Here is a 17,619-nt window from a genome sequence, read left to right on the forward strand (position 1 = left end):
GGTTTTGTTCATCCTTCACCGACTTTGGTTTTTGAATAAGACATAACTTACTAGAATTTGTCGATACTTGTCTTGTTCATACAATTGATTTCATCCTTATATTCAAAGTCAACTGCCAAGTTATCTGACAGACAATGATGATTCTCTTCCCCCTCAATACATGATTACTTACCACTTGATCTTTGTCCTCTTCAAACCATTCCTCTAAAGCATCACCATTGTAGTTAACATTAATGAATTTTTTTTAACATCATTAAGGTATGCACTCTCTATAAAAGCGGCGTGATCAATTTCATTTTCAATGCATTAAATATCAGAGTATAGAGGTTGATGAGTACATTAGTAAAGTTTTTCCCATGGTTCTTGCATGAATTGTTCTAGAAAAGTAACGCATTCAATAAAATTCATCCGAACAAAGCCATAATCAATTAACTTATTTGATAAGCATCCAAATGACTCCTGCATTTGTTTTGTTTTAGGTTGCATCGAAACAACAAGAAACAAGGATCGAAGCCAATACCATCATATTATATATTGATAAAGACCTTTCACCTTTATATCAACCAACATCACCAATAATTAATTCAAGTAGTTAAAAAACGTTGGAGAATTCATACTAAACATAAACGATTAATTTATTTGGTACAATTCTGAATTCTGATACCAATTGCACAAAATAACTTTTAATCAAACATTAGAGAATAGAGAAATATGAATCAAGCTGCAAATTTAGGAGCTTCCCTGTTCTGAAGAATCTTCTTCTCCAGTTCATCCTTCTTGGCACCAATAACCCTTCCCACCTCTTTTCCTTGTTTTAGCAATACAATTGTTGGCATTGCCTGCACCCCAAATTGCTGTGCCACATCCTACAATCATCCATCCATCCGTTTTTTTTTTTTTTTAAATCGCCCAATCTATCTTCATAATTACAATAACGATTTATGTACCCTTGTCTCAATTTGATACAAATTCATCATCGATTTATGTAACCAATTACAGAAAGTGGTAGCAAATTGAAAACACGTAAAAAGTTTACCCTAATATCACCTTGGGAACTCAAGTTCGGGATTCATAGAATTGGAATTGAAGCAAAATCGGTTGATCGACTTCAGATTCTAACTCCACGACTTAAATTCACACGGATCAATTAGGGTTTTTCGCTGACTCGTTGAAATTAAAGTTTAAACCTAAACCTTATTTGTTAGATTAGTTCATTGGAATGGAATTATGAATCGAAATGTTGGATTGACCTAATCGGTTCACCATACAGTTCCAGATGACTATGATGATATGATATTAATTAAAAAATACCTGTAATTCATCGACATCGATCTTGATGAAGTCGATTTCTTGATATTTGGAAGCGAGAGAGCGGATAAAGGGCTCCAACATCTTGCAGGGTCCACACCATGACGCCGAGAAATCTACGACCATCAGTTTGGGGGATTGTTTTGACTGATTGTAATGGAGCTGCCAGCGGTTAGAAGAATGAAATTCGATAACTCGTGATTCATCCGATGATGTATCGCCGTCGTTGGGGGTCTGTTCTCCTCCTCCCATCAACGCTGACGCCACCGATCCCATGATCCTTTTTAGTTTTCACACAATACACAAGACACACACCGTCGAAGTCGAGAGGAAGTATGGACTACGCGTACTTAACCCGTGGTTCCCGAGTTTAACAAAAGAAAAGAAGATAAGAGAAAATAAGGTCACGAGAGAAAAAAGAGAAAGAAAAGGAAAACAAAATTTTCTTTTGCGTTCCTGAGTTGGAGAGAAGTGGAAGGAAAATGAATCATTTTGTTTTTCCCTTCAAAATCCTCCCAAATCGGAAGGAAAGTTAGGAGGGAAAGTGGTCCTCCCATTTCTCTCCACTTCGTTCCACTTCCCTCCTTTAATGAAACTCGGGAACACCAATTTTTTTATTTTCTTCTCATTTCCACTCATTTCCTTTCCTTTCTCTCGTTAAGTTGAACTCGGGAACGGGGTGTAACTCATCCAGGCTCCAGCTAAGCTTAATATAAAGCTTTGAGTAAATTATAATCCCACAGATCTTCAAAAATGGTCCCATGGGTTTTTAGGAATATAAGTTTAGTTTTTTAATTTTTTCAGTTTTGTGAAAAATATTTGTGGTTTTAATTTTTATCATGGTTAGTCACTCATCTATAAGTGATTTCTGGACCGTTCCCACGACATGACAACATGTTTACCACGTCGTGGCAAGTGGATTCTTCGCGACTGTTTTGTCGAGGAATTGCCACGTCGTGGAAGGTGCATGGTCACGACGTGGTGACCAACTATGTTGGCTTTTTGACCAGTTGGTCAAACTATGATAGAATTGAGTGTTTAGCTAAGATTTAGTTTCGGTTTGGTTTAGGTAGCTTGTGTCAACTGTCCTGTTGCTTAGTATTGTTGTTGAACCTCTGTTGGTTAGCTAATGTGAGTTTTCTCACTATACTTTGTACTGCAATATGTATCATTGTAGTTATATGTTAGACTGGTAGATCTGTTATGATTACCTGTTCTTTGTTGGTTATTGTTTATCTGTTTTTATATGTTGACATACTATGGTTGATTGGGTTGAGACGGTCCTGCTTTGTGTTGTAAGTCAAGATACCCGGGCGGTCCAGGTATATTGTAGGCCTTACGAGGCGCTCAAGTCAGACTGTAGGCCCAAGGTAGCGGTGCAGCTACTGTAGGCCTTGCGAGGCGGTCAAGTCGACTGTAGGCTCGGTAGAGCGGTCCAAGCATCCTGTAGGCCTTGCGAAACGGTTCAGACATATTAAAGGCTCATGTGTGCATGGATTGTATGTGTATTGTTGTGTGGGATATTTTAGAGGGGAACTCGCTAAGCTTTGACTTACAGTTGTTGATTAAATGTTTTTTAGGTACTTATCGGATGGCGAAGGCGGGACTGTGCACAAGCACATTAGCAGTTTTATAATTCGAGATTTCACGTTGTTTTCCCTTATAACTCTGAATTGGAAATATGGTCTTTGAACAAATGGTTTTTAACTTAGATGTATTTACAAAAAATGGTTGTTTATTCTATCTGAAAATTTAAAAATTTATTCTGGAAATTTAGGGCGTTACAGAATCCGTTGTCGTCGCCAAGAAACAACTACAATCATCCATTCGAAGTCGCCTGAGGAACAAGATTGCAGAGTTCAAACTTGTGGATGAAATTGCGTATGAACTATACACACCAACGACAAGAACCAAAAAAGAAATCAAAACCCATTCTGTAACGCCCACACTTTTCGTTAGACATTATGCGGATAAACCCTCATTTACGTTGTCGAATAAATGTAAAATTGCAATATAAATAAATAAATAAATGAGAAGTTTTCTTATGTGTTATGTGTTTACAAAGTTTCTTTATATATAATATTGTATTTATGTTATACATATAAATATTATAACGGAATAATATTTGTATTAAAATACGGTTAGAAACGAAACGAAAGGATAAAAATATCAATTTAAAATAAAAGTGTAAATAGGATAAATATTGTAAACAAAATTTGTAGTACATGTCAATAGCTACGCGTCAATATAAATAACGCCTAAATCTGACTTCGTATTAGGAAGTTATGATTTTTTAAAGTTTCGAGTGCGATGCATAAATCGAAATAAAAATCGGTTGATTGTTAGCCGAAACAATCTAAATGAAAGTTGAAGTAATCTTCAATAGGAGACCAACGATATAATGAACGTTGAAAACAAAGCTCGTATGAAGAAGTTATGAATTTCGCAACGTTATTTATATTGTAAGCCCTCTCGAACCGAATCACGAAAAATAAAGTGAAAATTAACCGATGAAGTCCAAAATGAAAGTTGTAGTAGTCGTAGATAGCTATGCATGGATATAGAAACCATAAAAAACAGAGCCCATATGTTATGAAATTTAGAAAATAATTAAATTTCGACCAACGCGGGAGCGACACGTGGCACCACCAGGAGTGCGACATGTGTCGCCATCAAGTAAACCCTCCCTCCCACAACAAGCCCTAAGATTGTGACACATGGCAGGGTGCGGCGCGTCCCCTGAAAATTCCTATAAATAACCTCGATTTCTCACTCATTTTGTTGCCAATTCACTTATAATTTCTTCCAACCTCTCCCGAATCCTCGAGGCTTGGTTCTAGTACTTATTAAGCATCAATAGCAAAACTCTAGAGTGTTGGAGAGCCTGGAGAAATAGAGCTTTTGGTTTAAAAGTTTTGCCCGCGCAGAGTCTGAGTTTCCACTAAACAACTTGTAAGTTGAGTTATGTTTACCGTGCTTAAAGTATAACGTATATTTATGTTTATAATCATTATTATGAACTTTTAAATAAGATTTATCAGTAATACCAGTCGTTATACTGATCTATCTAATTACGAAAATAATGACAAGGTAAGAACGGTGAGGTGTTTAAACTAGATTTTCCAGCATAAAAACTAGGTATAATCATTTACTATAATGTGAGGCATTATTAGAACTAGGCATAATATCATTCTTAAAGTTTAGGCAGGGTAACTACCGAACAAAATATTATCCTAACGATGCATACAGTTTAAAAACTATTGATATATTACGAGAAATAATCTTTTTTGTAAAATCATTGAAATAGTTTTATAGCAAGTATTCTCCCCATAAAAACATTTGAAAACGGTAAAAGTGGGGTCGTGAAACTCACCTTAACAGGGTGATATGAAAGACTCAGGTTATCGCATCGGGAACTTCCAGCCATCTAGGGAGGAGGAGAGGATTCTGGATCGATTCTAAGAGAAAAGGGAAAGAGTTTGAGGTGTGAAGATTTGGAGAAGTGAAAACCTTTATTTATAGGGCCGGTTTTGGCATGCACGCAACGCAAATATCTATGCGCGCCGTGCATGGGATTCATGGATCAATTCAAAACTTTCCACATGTCACTTTTCTGATGGTCCACGTCTCTTGTATCTCGACGATTATGGGTGTCATACATGCACGTCGTGCGTGGCGTGCATTACTCATGCATAGTTAATATTTTGTAAAAATTCATATATTTCTTATATGAATCTTGTTTCTAACATTCTTTATATATTTGTGTATCTATTAATGATTACTACAACTTTCCTTTACGTCGTTTTGGCTAATTCCAACTTCCATTTTTAATTGTCCTTATGTTTTTCTGAAAATCATATATTCTTTGTACGTACTCCGTTTTTGGTCTTCCTTGCCTCTAAGTTCTTATTTCAAGGAGTACTACGACTTTCGTTTTACTGACTTTAGCCAAAACTCAACCAATCTCCTAGTACATAATTTCTCCAATCGAAGTCAGATTCTGACGAAGTTTATATCCTTGAAATCGCCTAGCAACATACTTTCTTAATATGTTACCAATTTATACTAGTCAACGCAAGTTTTTGCGCACTTAATCATACGATTTACGTATATATTTGGACTATTTTTCTCTTATATACCGAGGTTTCTAAGCCTTGTGTTTAGATACTTATCATTTTCGGAGTCCTTTTATAATTTGTGACTGGTGGCAATTGTCACATTTACGTTGGATATATATATATATATATATATATATATATATATATATATATATATAGTTTGGAAATGTTTGTTTTGCGATTTATTAATATAATTTAATATAATTAAATTATTATGAGCTTGAAAACCCTATGTATCTCACCTGCTTTTCCAAACCTGACCCACTCAATTTGTATGCATGACAAGTCGCAGTACTAAGGCTGCTAGAATCTAAGTTAGGACGCCGTGTAAATAAGAGCTGAGTCTGTTATAGTATTCAAGACCTTTAAATATTTATGTTGTAACTTATGTTGGATATTTAATTATGACATCCTTGGTATTGTAATATTTTGAAACAATATTTGTCATCTCAATAAAAATGTTTTATTAAATCGAAATTTTCCACAACAAAACAACTCATTATTTTAAAGCATACACAAAAGTTTTAATTGGTTCTGAAAAATAGGGGATGTCACACATTCATCCCAAAAATCTTTCCTCCTATCTCTCTTTCTCTCTCTAAAACCCTTCTTCTATTACCAATCCATGTGACATTTTGTTTTCAAAAGAAACGCTATAATACCGTCGATTCATAATCAAATACATGTACAATGGCAGAATGGATAACTGGAATAAAAATGAGACATATTGGTTTTCAGATGTTGTTTCGTCTGCCACCTGTGGTCTTCGTATCATAGTTGCCAACAAATGGGTATGTCATTCAACTCGGATTCACTTTGTAATACCCAAAACTGAATGTGTTTATGTCGGATCCTTACCCTTCAATGTTCTCCCCTCGGAGCAAGAGAGAGAGAGAGAGAGAGAGAGAGAGAGAGAGAGAGAGAGAGAGAGACATTCATCGATCGTAGATGAAGAAATTGATTTTCTGAGATGCGCTCAAATGAAGAACCCAAACAAAATTTTAGGGAAACGCTCAATCGAAGTGGCTCGTCTGAGAAGTTGACTACTTGAATTTGTATACAGATCGATCGGAGATGGATATGTAGGGTTTAGTTGGGTTTTTTTTGTTAATGTGTGTGTGTGTGTGTGAGAGACTGTGAGTTCAGTTTATGAAGATGATTATTCATCCTATAAATCTGGAGAAAAAGAGAGAAAGACGCATGAGTCTTTGGTGTCAATTTCTTGATGACATATCCCAAAAACCTCTGTTCTTCATAGAGTTTTGTAACTTGTTTGTATGCAAGAGAGAGAGAGAGAGTCCTTATTCTTTTATTTTTATTTTTCATTAACAAATTACCAAAGAAAATATAAAAAAAATACAAAAAAAAAAAATTGAAAGGGCAAAACCATCCTTTCAAGTTTTCCAAAGATCAAAAGCACGAAAATTTCTTAATGTTAGGACCAAAACCATGGAATTTTTTTGATTTTTGAACTTATCATTCATTGCATGCAATTCGAAATTTTTTTGGATCCTATCTATAATTTTTTGGAAAATTTGGATCCTATCTAAATTTTTTTTGGAAACCAGGTAGACCAAATTTACGGTCTTTCATTTTATTTAAGGTTTTGGTGTCGGACCGAAGTTACAAGTGTAACCCCTGAAGTTTCACCGATTTCACATATTTTAATTTTATTTAGAATATGTTTTTTTTCTTTTTCTTTTTTAACTTTTTGCTTTTTAAAATTATAGAAATGTTTACTAATTTTAAAACATCCATATGAAACTTGTTAAAACAACGTTGTGGATTTGTTGATGCATTCGTATGGGTCTCATATACACTCAAGGGACTGTTTTAGGAATTAGCTCAAAGAGGGCAAATTGGCCTCTTCTTCTTGGAAATTATCACCCAAAACTACACAATCAAGGTTTTGTTCCAGTTCCAAAATCGCAAAATTCGAAGTGAAGAGATCTCAAAACTCTTTGTTTATCTCTCTCCCCTGACATGATTTGAATCTAATTTGTTATTCTCTCCTGAGATCAACGAGAATGTGTTTTCTGGTGAGTATTCTTTCATTTTAATTTGCCATACCCTTCTTCTTGCTGCAGTATTTGGACATTTCTTTCTAGTTTTATAACAATTGACGTTCTTTTGATTTTATATTTATCCTTATCTCCATTATTTTTTCACCCTTCCTTACTTCCTCAGAAGGTCACCACCCTCGGCTTCTAGCATCATCGTTTTGGGTTTTCTCCCTTCTCACATCACCACCATTCTATATACGTTGTCGGTCGCCTCCGCCGCAACTCTGTATACTGCAGACAACCACCATCGCGCCCTTCTCCGTTCAACATCGTCGCACCGCTGCTCTTCCTTCTTCGTCCACCTCTGAATCCGTCGTATCCTGAACTCCGGTAAGCTCTTTGACTACCTGCTATAGTTTTAGGTTTTGATTTTTATTAGGTTCATCCTCATGTGATTGTTGATTAGAGTTAACATTAAAATTAACAATTATGCCCATTTGATTCCTACCCCGCTAAACTTCTGTCATGTTAAATACTACAATTTCTCCTTTCTCACATATGCTTCCATTGAAATACCATATTAAACACATTTCCTTGGTTTTTACCTGTGATCACCAGTTTTTTCTGTAACTAAAGGTTTTTGACTCCTTTAATGTATACTCTGGAATTTTTTTAACGTATTAAGCAAAGTTTATTTTGTTTAAGGATACTGCAAAAAGGCCTGTAGACCATACATGCAAGAAATAAATCTATTTTACCCGTAACAATTCAACCCCTTTGAACCCGTTTGGCTCTATAAATGACAGTGCTATGATTCTGTGCCTTTTAGAATTCCTATTTTTAGTAACATCAAATGGAGGTATGATGCTGTAATAAGCAAATCACTGAAAGTATGTTGCTGAAACAAGATGCTTCCAACTTTATTATCGAGAACAAAAAGCTGCTGAATTTGCCTATTTCTTGCGTTTACCAGAACCAGTTACATGTTTGTTTCAACTTCCATATATTATTCTCTATGGCTTCAGTTTCTTTTCTGCAGCTTCAAAATAAATTCCCCTGTCTACCTTCTTACCCTTTGAATGTTTGTTTCAGGTTCATTACATTAGTTTCTATGCGTTCACTTATTTACCATAACTTCAGATTTCAATAGGTATCCTCTTAAGCCGTATTGTGTATGTTGTGTTATTTTCATTATCTATTCACCATTTCACCTTGACATTTATTAGTTTACTAACTAGCATGTTTTAGCGATGTCTTGATGCTTATGTGCACCCAACTTATGGCATCATAGTTTTATTAGTCTTTTGTTTTGATTTATTTTTTTATTAATTTTTTTTTCAGGAATGGAAATCCAGTAAGAAGGAAGGAGTCTAGCCTCTGCCTTTTATTCGCACATAAGATAAGATATGCAGGTTATTCTTCAAAGAAATATGGACAAAATCCTATCAAGGGTTTTCTGCATCCCAATCCAGGTGGATTAACACATTTGAATAATAAAGATCAAGAAAAAAATTTATGTTACATTTTAAGTGTATTGATCCATTTTAGTTTTATGATCTACATCCATAGAGATGCTAGCTTGGGAGAGGTGATAGCAGAGCTTCAAACATCGCACAAAACAGGTTCTTGCATACTCTTAGTTCTCTTTTTCTTTTAGATTTTAGGGCTAAATGCAAGAAATAACAATGTGGTTTCTTTTATTATCACAACATCCTACTTTAATCTTCAGAAAATGTACTTACAACATCTTTTTCTGTCATCATCCTTTTCTTCTTTGGATTCCCATGATTTCCTTCAACATTGTCTTTTATCTCAGTGATCCCAGATTGAATTCATCATTGAAGCTCTGAAATTTAGGGAGAAAAGAAAATGCTTGGTGATGGAGGGGAATCCCCTTCTAGGTAAAGCATACAACTCATTCTTTATTCCGTATCCTTTTGTAAAACTGATTTCATTTCTTTATGCAAATTTGATATCCAAAATTCTGATTACTAAAATTCATGTTTTTCTTATAGGTATGAGTTGTTGAGTATGGTGAAGAAACATTCAAACTTAATAGGAAAAACTGTAGTAGATGAGCAAGATGCTTCAGATGTTGAAATGGATCAAAAGTTTTGGCATGATGTTTTAGATTTATATTTCATTGGTGGAAGGGACTCAAAAGAACAGCAGGATGATGATCTCTTATTCTTTGTTAGGAAAATGGTATTATTGCCTTCATCTCATACACTCAAATGCAAAAATGTTGTTTACTTTTTTGATGACCATTTTGCCCTTTGGTTTCAGGGCTTGCATGGATATGGGTTCAATGATAATCTTGAAGGCAACTCCCCTTACTTTGTTCGCAGGTGGGCTGCCAAGGTAAATAAAGCAATGATATTTGTGGCATGATTTAAATTAATAACCTTGCTTCCCTTTATTTTCAGCTTCATTGCTTGTATTTGCTTTTTCTTTTTCTTTAGATATGCACCACTGGTTATTCTTGATTGTGGTGTGGATTTATTTAAGTTAAATTAGTAATGATGTTTATCTCATGCTCTTCTTTGACAGTTGGATGATTTAGTTGGAGAGAGCTCAGTAATTATAGATTGGAGGCGTTCATTGTACTTGAACTTAATTGCCCACACTTCATATAGTGTAACAGTTGCAATTTGCAGGTAAGTTTTCCCTTCCATATCATTAGGAATTTGCCTAAAACTCCCTCAACTTTTATTTAATTATACATTAGCCACAACTACAAATTTTCATTCTTTATGCTCGGACCACCATGTCTAGCTTTTGAATTATTTTTTCTTCAAATATTATATGTTAACAATTATCATAGAGCTCTTTAACTAAATTCTTGGAATTTGATTTAGAAATATTTTACTTATGGGTTTCTTTTAATATTATATGTTAACAATTTCGTTATGTTGCTCAAGCCTTCACTAACAGGTTCTTTTTTGGAACACTTGTGCATAAAAGTAAATCCCTCACAATTATAAAAGAGTGCAACCCAAAAACAAACATTATTATTTTTCATAAAATATATAAATTCTTAATTATCGTATTATCTATTATTTATTTATTTATTATTATTTCCCCTTCCTGAAGTTTATGATTATTTTCAGTCGTCAGTCTCTTCAGAATTATCAGAGTAACCAAGGAACACCACTCTCTCCTATATACAAGGTAACTTTTTTGACATTATTATATTTCTCTATTTCTATCGACTATCATTCCTTTTTTATCTATAATTTTTTTTCTATGAACATGAATCTCCTTGCCTGTATCCTTATATCTAAACCTGATTACATTGTTTGAGTGACTTGCTCTCCGTTTACTTTTTAAAATTTTTAATATTTTTGTTAAGTTGTATTCTTATGTTTAAAACCAATTGGGAATCCAAATTAAAACCCTTGAAAGAGATAATGCCAAGTACCATTCTTCAAAAGAATTTTCCAAATTCATGTGTACATTCATAAAATGAAACATCACGTGTTCGTACATTTCACGTTTTAGCTTTTAATATTGAAGTAAATTTTTGTCATACATGTGAAATATCCTTTATATTATTCGGGATGGTAAATTAATAATATTGAAGGATAAGTTTTCAAATTAAGTTGTTTATCAATAATTAACATTTATTTTGTGGTTTCCAGATATTGAAAACGGTGTATGCATCTCCAAGCCGTGTGAATTTCCACTTGGACTCGAGAAAGGCACAATCATTTTTTTTTTTACCTTCCATGCTGTTTTTGCAACTTGATTATATTTATAATTTTATATTCATTCTCTCAAATCAATTCTGAAGGAGTTGTGTTATTTGTCAGGAAGTGGAGACAAAACCTGCATATCCGGATATCTGTTTTGCAGTTGATGACTTTGATTCAACCTTCGATGCCGTGGTAAATAGCATAGCAATCTACTTTCATCTTACAACATTGGACTTGGACTTTGAAAAAAAAAATCTACCATTTATAAGCATAGCAATGCCATTTTTTCTGCTATAATTCGGTAGATTTGATTCTTCAAAATATAATGTCCTAATAAGAAAGTTGTTTCCTTTTCAGGTTTTGACAGATACAGACCATTGCTACTGTGTACTTCTAAATGCAGTTGGAGGGGCAGCATTCCCCACTCAAATGCCATCACAAGATGATACTAGTTCAAGTGAAACTGGACAAATTAATAAAACTAAGGTTTGCTTTGATGCTCTTCTTTCTTTTTTGTTTAGGAGAAAATATTTAAGAAAATGATGGAATGCAATATGATATGGGAATATGAAAGGAGAAAACTAAATGAGGAAAATCTGTAACAAGTTAGGACTTGATCATAACTATTCAGTCCTTCTTTCTTGCTGCATTAAGTAAAAAAGAAGAGAAAAAACACTCGTATCATATATAGCTCTTACTGATTAAGAAGATAGTAGTTGGATTTTCTATACTCGTTGTGTTTTCCTAGCGAGCATGTGCAGTTGGAGTCTTAACAAGGTTTGTATTATTGTGATGACAGCTTACTCTCTTCTCAGGATTTGTGAGCTACCAAATGGTTCGTGAAGCCTATGATGGTAAATATCTCTGAATTTGCATTCAACAGCTTTAATTTTTTTTTTGAAATATGAATTAACACAAATATTAGCTATATCTTGATTTGTAATGTTTTTTTTACAGCTGGTAAGTCGGGATTTGGAAGCCTATTGGCATTTGGTCACTCTTCTGGCAAAACAAAAACAGACAGGATATACATGAAAGGTCCTGGAGGCCGTGGGGAGGTTGAGGTTGCAGTTTCTGGCGTTGCAGGTAAATACAATTATTTTATTCAATAAATTAAAACATAGTCAACTCAAAAAGAAATTACTCTTTGCTATCTTCAGATCATAGCCTAGATGAGGTTGGTTTTGGGTCTCCTCACTCGCCTTTACATATATCAGAAGGAGGATTTAAGATTGGTGCAATGGTACGCAAAGCTGCATCTGTTGCACAGGTGGCTGCAAAAAATGCATATGCAGCAGCAGCCGCCACAAGGAATAATTCAGATGGCGGAATGGACATGGTCCCACTCAAATGCTGCCTCATGTCAATTTCACTTCCTTGGGAACATATTGCTCATGATCTTCTTTTCAAGCTCAAGGCCGATGTTTTTCAGTGACTCATTTATCATCTTCTTAAGTTTTTTTTTTTTTTTTTTTTTTTTTTTTTTTTTTTTTTCATGTAACCATGTTAAGTTATTGTAACATTCAAAACACTCGACTAATCATATAAACACCAATAAGTTTGACTCTTATGTCTTACCTCATTTGTGGGAACTCTTGTACAACTTTGGAGAAGAAACCAACCATACATATTGCATTATGACATACAATAAGTGGAATGAATACACAAATTTCAACTCCCAACACGTAATATGGTTCTAATTCGAAAACACACAAATGCCATGTGAATACAAGCAAACCAAGATGGTTAGACCAACATTGCAACATTTGGGTATTTGTGTTTTTTTTTTCCTACTCTTTGTATGTATGTATGTATGTATGCATAATATACATGATAACAGATCTTTTCCTTAGACCGCTTTCTAACAATGTCCTTGGAGATGTAGACCATCTCTTTTCAACATGCTTGTTTGCTTTCCAAATCCCAAAGGAGGTATTCATTAAGCATGGTTTAAATATGTTTCTATTTGGTCTTTCCTCCTTGTTTTAGAATTTTTATAACATCTTGCTTCTGTTTGTTTTCTTCTAATAAAACATCGCTACAATAAAAAAGAAAAACACACATGTCTAATCTTGTCAACTACTTTCCAAAAAATAGTAAAAAATTAGCCCAATTGCAAAAATAACCTCAATTTGGTAGATGACATCTACCAAATCTTTAAGTTTTATATGTGAATATAAAAAAAAAACATTTTTTTTTTGAAGTTCTTTTTGTAAGATAAAACTTATGATTTTGTAGATGATATATTTTGTTTCCAAATGACATCTACGAAATCATAGGTATTGCCTGCGAAAATACGAAAAAAGTTTTAAACCTTTCTTTTTGTTTTGAAAATGGTATTCGAAGATTTATAACCCAAAAAAGCTTCAAATGAGATTTTATAGATGTGGTCTGCAAATTTTTTATATAAATGTTTGCTTTCCGTTGTCGTTTTTGGTTGCCCTATCATCATTTTTCAGATGATATAATCATTTCACTAAGAACCTGTAATTTTAAATTACAAATCTTTAAAATTGTTGGTTATTTTGATAATTGAGCTAGTTTTTTTATTATTTTTTGAAAATGGTTTGATTAGATTTTTTTTACTGAAATCGTCCCTATGGTTTGGTCAAAATTACATGTTTGGTCCCTATCTTTTTTTTTGTACTCGGATCGTCCCTCTAGTTTGATTTTGTTGAATTTTTCGTCCCTATGGTTTGATAAAAATTACACGTTTGGTCCCTAACTTTATGTATGTAAGGGACGAAAAACGCAACAAAATAAACAACAAAGACGATCCGAGTGCAAAAAAAAGTTAGAGACTAAATGTGCAATTTTGACCAAACCATAAGGAAAGATTTTAGTAATTACTCAAACTTCTATATATCTTTATCAAAGTTAGAATCATAACATGTTATGAACATATCACTTTCTTCAAAGATTGTTGCCATAAATGAACCATCCATGCGCTTCCTCCATTCGAATTGCGTTCAATATGTTAGAAGCTTCATGAAAGCTCAGAAATTCATAAGCGCTCTCAACAGAAATTATAAATATTCGTTTGCAACCGAATTCCATCAACGGATGGTTTCTTCCTGGACATCTTGAATTTCCCTTATTTGATATTTAGAAACAAATCATTTGATCAAATTCTTCTATAAACCCAACCCTTCCCCCCCTTTACATCATGTGATAATCCACTACAGGGGTTTTGAGGTTTCTCACAATGGATTTTCGGAATTTGTTTATCCCACTCGTCCTCTGTTTCTCTATTTTCTCCCCCGATTTCCACCTCCAATCATCAGGCTTACGCGAAATGTATGTATTCATATACATCTGATCAAATCCTTTTTCTGTTTCTAGAATTATGATGGATCATTTGATTTTCTAATGCTCATGGTTTTCAGGCGAGGTTCGGTGATTAGATTGCCCAGTGGTGAGTCTGACGGTCGTCCTTTTGATCCATCTCGGGTCACCCAAATTTCGTGGCATCCAAGGTTTTCTACCCACATTCTTAACAATTGCGTAATTAGTCTCAACATAAACATGATTTCAAAGCATGCTATCTCTTAATTTCTGTTTGGGGAATACAGGGCGTTCTTATACAGGAACTTTTTAACAGATGAAGAGTGCGATCATCTCATTCGACTGGTTGGTCGAATTTCTTTATCAAGCTTGATGCAAATAATTTATTCTCTGAGAACTTGATCATTTTTCGCCAATTTGCTAATGATTTCTGTTGATTAGGCGAAGGATAAGCTCGAGAAATCTATGGTCGCGGACGTTCAAACTGGTAAGAGCATAGAAAGTACGATTCGAACGAGCTCAGGCATGTTTCTGAAGAAAGCTCAGGTTTGCAAAAGCTTAATTACTAGCTTTAGAACAATAAGTGAGATCTACATGTATGTGACCTTTTTTTGAATAACATCCATTATCATTAGGGTCAATTCTTCCATTGGAGCATGCTTGGTAACACATTTAAAGATTTTAACTATGATTTTCTAGTAATGAATGGCAAAGACTCGATTTTTTAAGTTTAAAAAAAAAACAATATATATGACTTTAAAAATCCAAAGTAACATTATTATGTTCATAATAATTTGTTTGAAGGATGAAGTAATTGCTGGAATTGAATCAAGGATTTCAGTTTGGACATTCCTTCCTGTAGAAAACGGGGAGGCTATGCAAATATTGCATTATGAAAATGGTCAAAAATACTCGCCACATTGGGATTACTTCCAGGATAAGATCAATCAGGAAAGAGGTGGTCACAGGATAGCTACTGTACTAATGTATTTATCTAATGTTAAGAAAGGTGGAGAGACAATATTTCCTTACTCAGAGGTATATATGTTTTATTTGATAAATACTAAATGACATCATCTTGCTTTTGTTTTCCTGTTTTCATTGGCTTTCTGATTGTCCTAGGTAAAAGAATCTCAACCGAAAGCTGACATGGACTGGTCTACGTGTGCGAAAACAGGTTATGCTGGTATGTTAATGTGGAATTTTTTTTTTTTTTTTTTTTTTTTTTGACTCCATGCACGAAGGACAAGTTAATAGAGAAATTCCATTTAAGTTTAATTATTTGACAACAAATATATGTTGATTTTGCAGTGAAACCCAAGAAGGGAGATGCTTTATTATTTTTTAGTCTTCATCCTAATGCTACAACCGACCCTTTGAGCTTGCATGGTAGCTGCCCTGTGATAGAGGGGGAGAAATGGTCGGCAACCAAATGGATACATGTAAGAAGTTTTGATCTTAAGCCGGTTATTTCAAGTGAAACGCAAGGCTGCAGGGATGAAAACGTCAATTGCAGTTTCTGGGCTGCCCGAGGCGAATGTGACAAGAATCCTATCTATATGGTGGGTTCTGTTGATACACATGGACACTGTCGGAAGAGTTGTAAAGTATGTTAGAATCCTCAATAACGTGTCAATGCGTTTTTCGTTCTTTTTTTTTTCTTGTACATATAATACCGAGTTTTTAATTCTGTCCCTTTGTAGAACTGACATAAATTTTTGGTCAAATACATTTTCTGTTACGAGTTTGGGGATATGGTTGAAGATATACATGTTGATCTTTTTCTGCAACATGAAGTTAACCCTCTATGGTTGTTGATGATACGTAGAATGCTCTTCGGGTTCCATGATAAGTTGGTAAACACCGACATGACCTGCTAATTTGACACAAACCTGTCACGATACAACCCTATGCCTACACTTCTCTGTCTCTTATCATGTTGACACATATGAATAAGAGTTTGCATAAAATGCCAATATGGCGTTTGACATCCCTTATTATGATAATCTCTGTTTTTTATGTAACTAAATAATAAATGAATCAGACTTTGCTATTTGTTTTATTTACCTATTTGTATAATCTTTGATCTGTATATGAACATAAAATTAATCAGACTTCGTTATTTGATAATATTTACTAGAAGTGAGACTCGTATACTACACAAGTTAATAAAAAAAAAAGTTAAATATAAGGTGTAAACATCAAGTATTTTTTAAAGTAAATCTACTATAATAAATGAAAATAATTTTGCCATATGTCAATCTTTAATGAGTTTTGACACTTGTCATTTTGTCATAATTTTTAAATAAATAATATCTAAATGTCAGTTTATTGTTTTTTCTAATTTTTTAAATTAAAAAGCCACATAATACTTATAGTTATATATGTAAAGTATCAAATGTAATAAATATTATACTAAATTGCAATTAATATGTTTCTTCATTCCTTATTTTCAAATTTTATTTTAAAAAAATACTTATTATTTACATTTTAATATTTTATTATTTTAATCAAACCGTGTAATACACGGGTTTTACAACTAGTTTTTAAATAAATACAAACGAAATAACGAATAAGTAAGTAATTCAATCTATACTAATAAAAAAAACTATTGATATATTTTAAATAATTGTGCTGAATATCAAGGTGTAAAAGTTAAACATCTTTTAAAATAAAATTTCAAACTAAATACAATAAAACCATAAATAAGTGGGTAATTGAATATATACTAATAATCTCTGTTTTTTGTGTATCTAACATAAAATGAATCAAACTTTGCTATTTGTTTTATTTACCTATTTGTATAATCTTTGATGTGTATATGAGCATAAAATTAATCAGACTTTGTCATTTGATAATATTTTTTTTTTAAGTATATATATTTTTTTAAAATTTAGGGTTACCGATTAATCCCCATCTAGACTGATTATTTTTTTGACCCCAAACGATCGGCTAGCTACTGCATAGCAATTTTTACAACATTGATATTTATTATTTTATTTTGTTAACTTTTACTTATTTATTTTAGTAACATTTTTATTTTATTTTTCCAAAATTTTTTAATTTTCACTAAAAAGACAAAAACCTCTAAGCAAATTTTGATTACGTTACATAGATCCAACCACAAATATCACTGAGTGTGTTCCAATTCAGTTTAGTGATATCCATCCACTTAAAAGTGGCATTCCAAGTTCTTGCTGTAATTTCACA

The 17,619-nt window shown here is 33.4% G+C and overlaps 3 protein-coding genes across 5 annotated transcripts; 2 read left to right on the forward strand and 1 right to left on the reverse strand.

Moving 5' to 3' along the window:
• Positions 1 to 592: 592 nt before the first annotated feature.
• Positions 593 to 1,676, reverse strand: TRX2 (thioredoxin 2). The gene is made up of 2 exons (XM_079079736.1): positions 1,312 to 1,676; positions 593 to 866 (listed from the first exon to the last, which is right to left on the reverse strand). The coding sequence occupies exons 1-2, from the start codon at positions 1,582 to 1,584 to the stop codon at positions 717 to 719; spliced, it is 423 nt and encodes a 140-aa protein (XP_078935862.1). The 5' UTR covers positions 1,585 to 1,676; the 3' UTR covers positions 593 to 716.
• Positions 1,677 to 7,291: 5,615 nt separating this feature from the next.
• LOC145160512 (uncharacterized) lies at positions 7,292 to 12,806 on the forward strand. Of its 3 annotated transcripts, none has more exons than XM_079079737.1 (16): positions 7,292 to 7,465; positions 7,614 to 7,819; positions 8,522 to 8,579; positions 8,771 to 8,901; positions 8,999 to 9,051; positions 9,246 to 9,330; positions 9,445 to 9,634; positions 9,716 to 9,790; positions 9,980 to 10,086; positions 10,540 to 10,600; positions 11,071 to 11,130; positions 11,242 to 11,316; positions 11,482 to 11,610; positions 11,924 to 11,978; positions 12,082 to 12,210; positions 12,285 to 12,806. In XM_079079737.1, exons 6-16 carry the CDS (start codon positions 9,299 to 9,301, stop codon positions 12,557 to 12,559), a joined length of 1,188 nt encoding a protein of 395 aa, XP_078935863.1. In that variant the 5' UTR covers positions 7,292 to 7,465; positions 7,614 to 7,819; positions 8,522 to 8,579; positions 8,771 to 8,901; positions 8,999 to 9,051; positions 9,246 to 9,298; the 3' UTR covers positions 12,560 to 12,806. The 3 variants fall into 3 exon arrangements, with proteins under 3 accessions (XP_078935863.1, XP_078935865.1, XP_078935864.1); XM_079079739.1 differs by having other exon boundaries at positions 7,617 to 7,819; XM_079079738.1 differs by lacking the exon at positions 8,522 to 8,579.
• A 1,231-nt stretch (positions 12,807 to 14,037) lies between these two features.
• LOC145156867 (putative prolyl 4-hydroxylase 6) lies at positions 14,038 to 16,321 on the forward strand. The gene is made up of 7 exons (XM_079076094.1): positions 14,038 to 14,421; positions 14,511 to 14,600; positions 14,697 to 14,754; positions 14,851 to 14,955; positions 15,214 to 15,447; positions 15,532 to 15,595; positions 15,721 to 16,321. Exons 1-7 carry the CDS (start codon positions 14,330 to 14,332, stop codon positions 16,023 to 16,025), a joined length of 948 nt encoding a protein of 315 aa, XP_078932220.1. The 5' UTR covers positions 14,038 to 14,329; the 3' UTR covers positions 16,026 to 16,321.
• Positions 16,322 to 17,619: the final 1,298 nt, after the last annotated feature.

The sequence above is a fragment of the Lactuca virosa genome, chromosome 2 (genome assembly GCF_052849685.1).
Source record: "Lactuca virosa cultivar CGN04683 chromosome 2, Lactuca_virosa_CGN04683_v6, whole genome shotgun sequence".
NCBI classification, from domain to species: domain Eukaryota; kingdom Viridiplantae; phylum Streptophyta; class Magnoliopsida; order Asterales; family Asteraceae; genus Lactuca; species Lactuca virosa.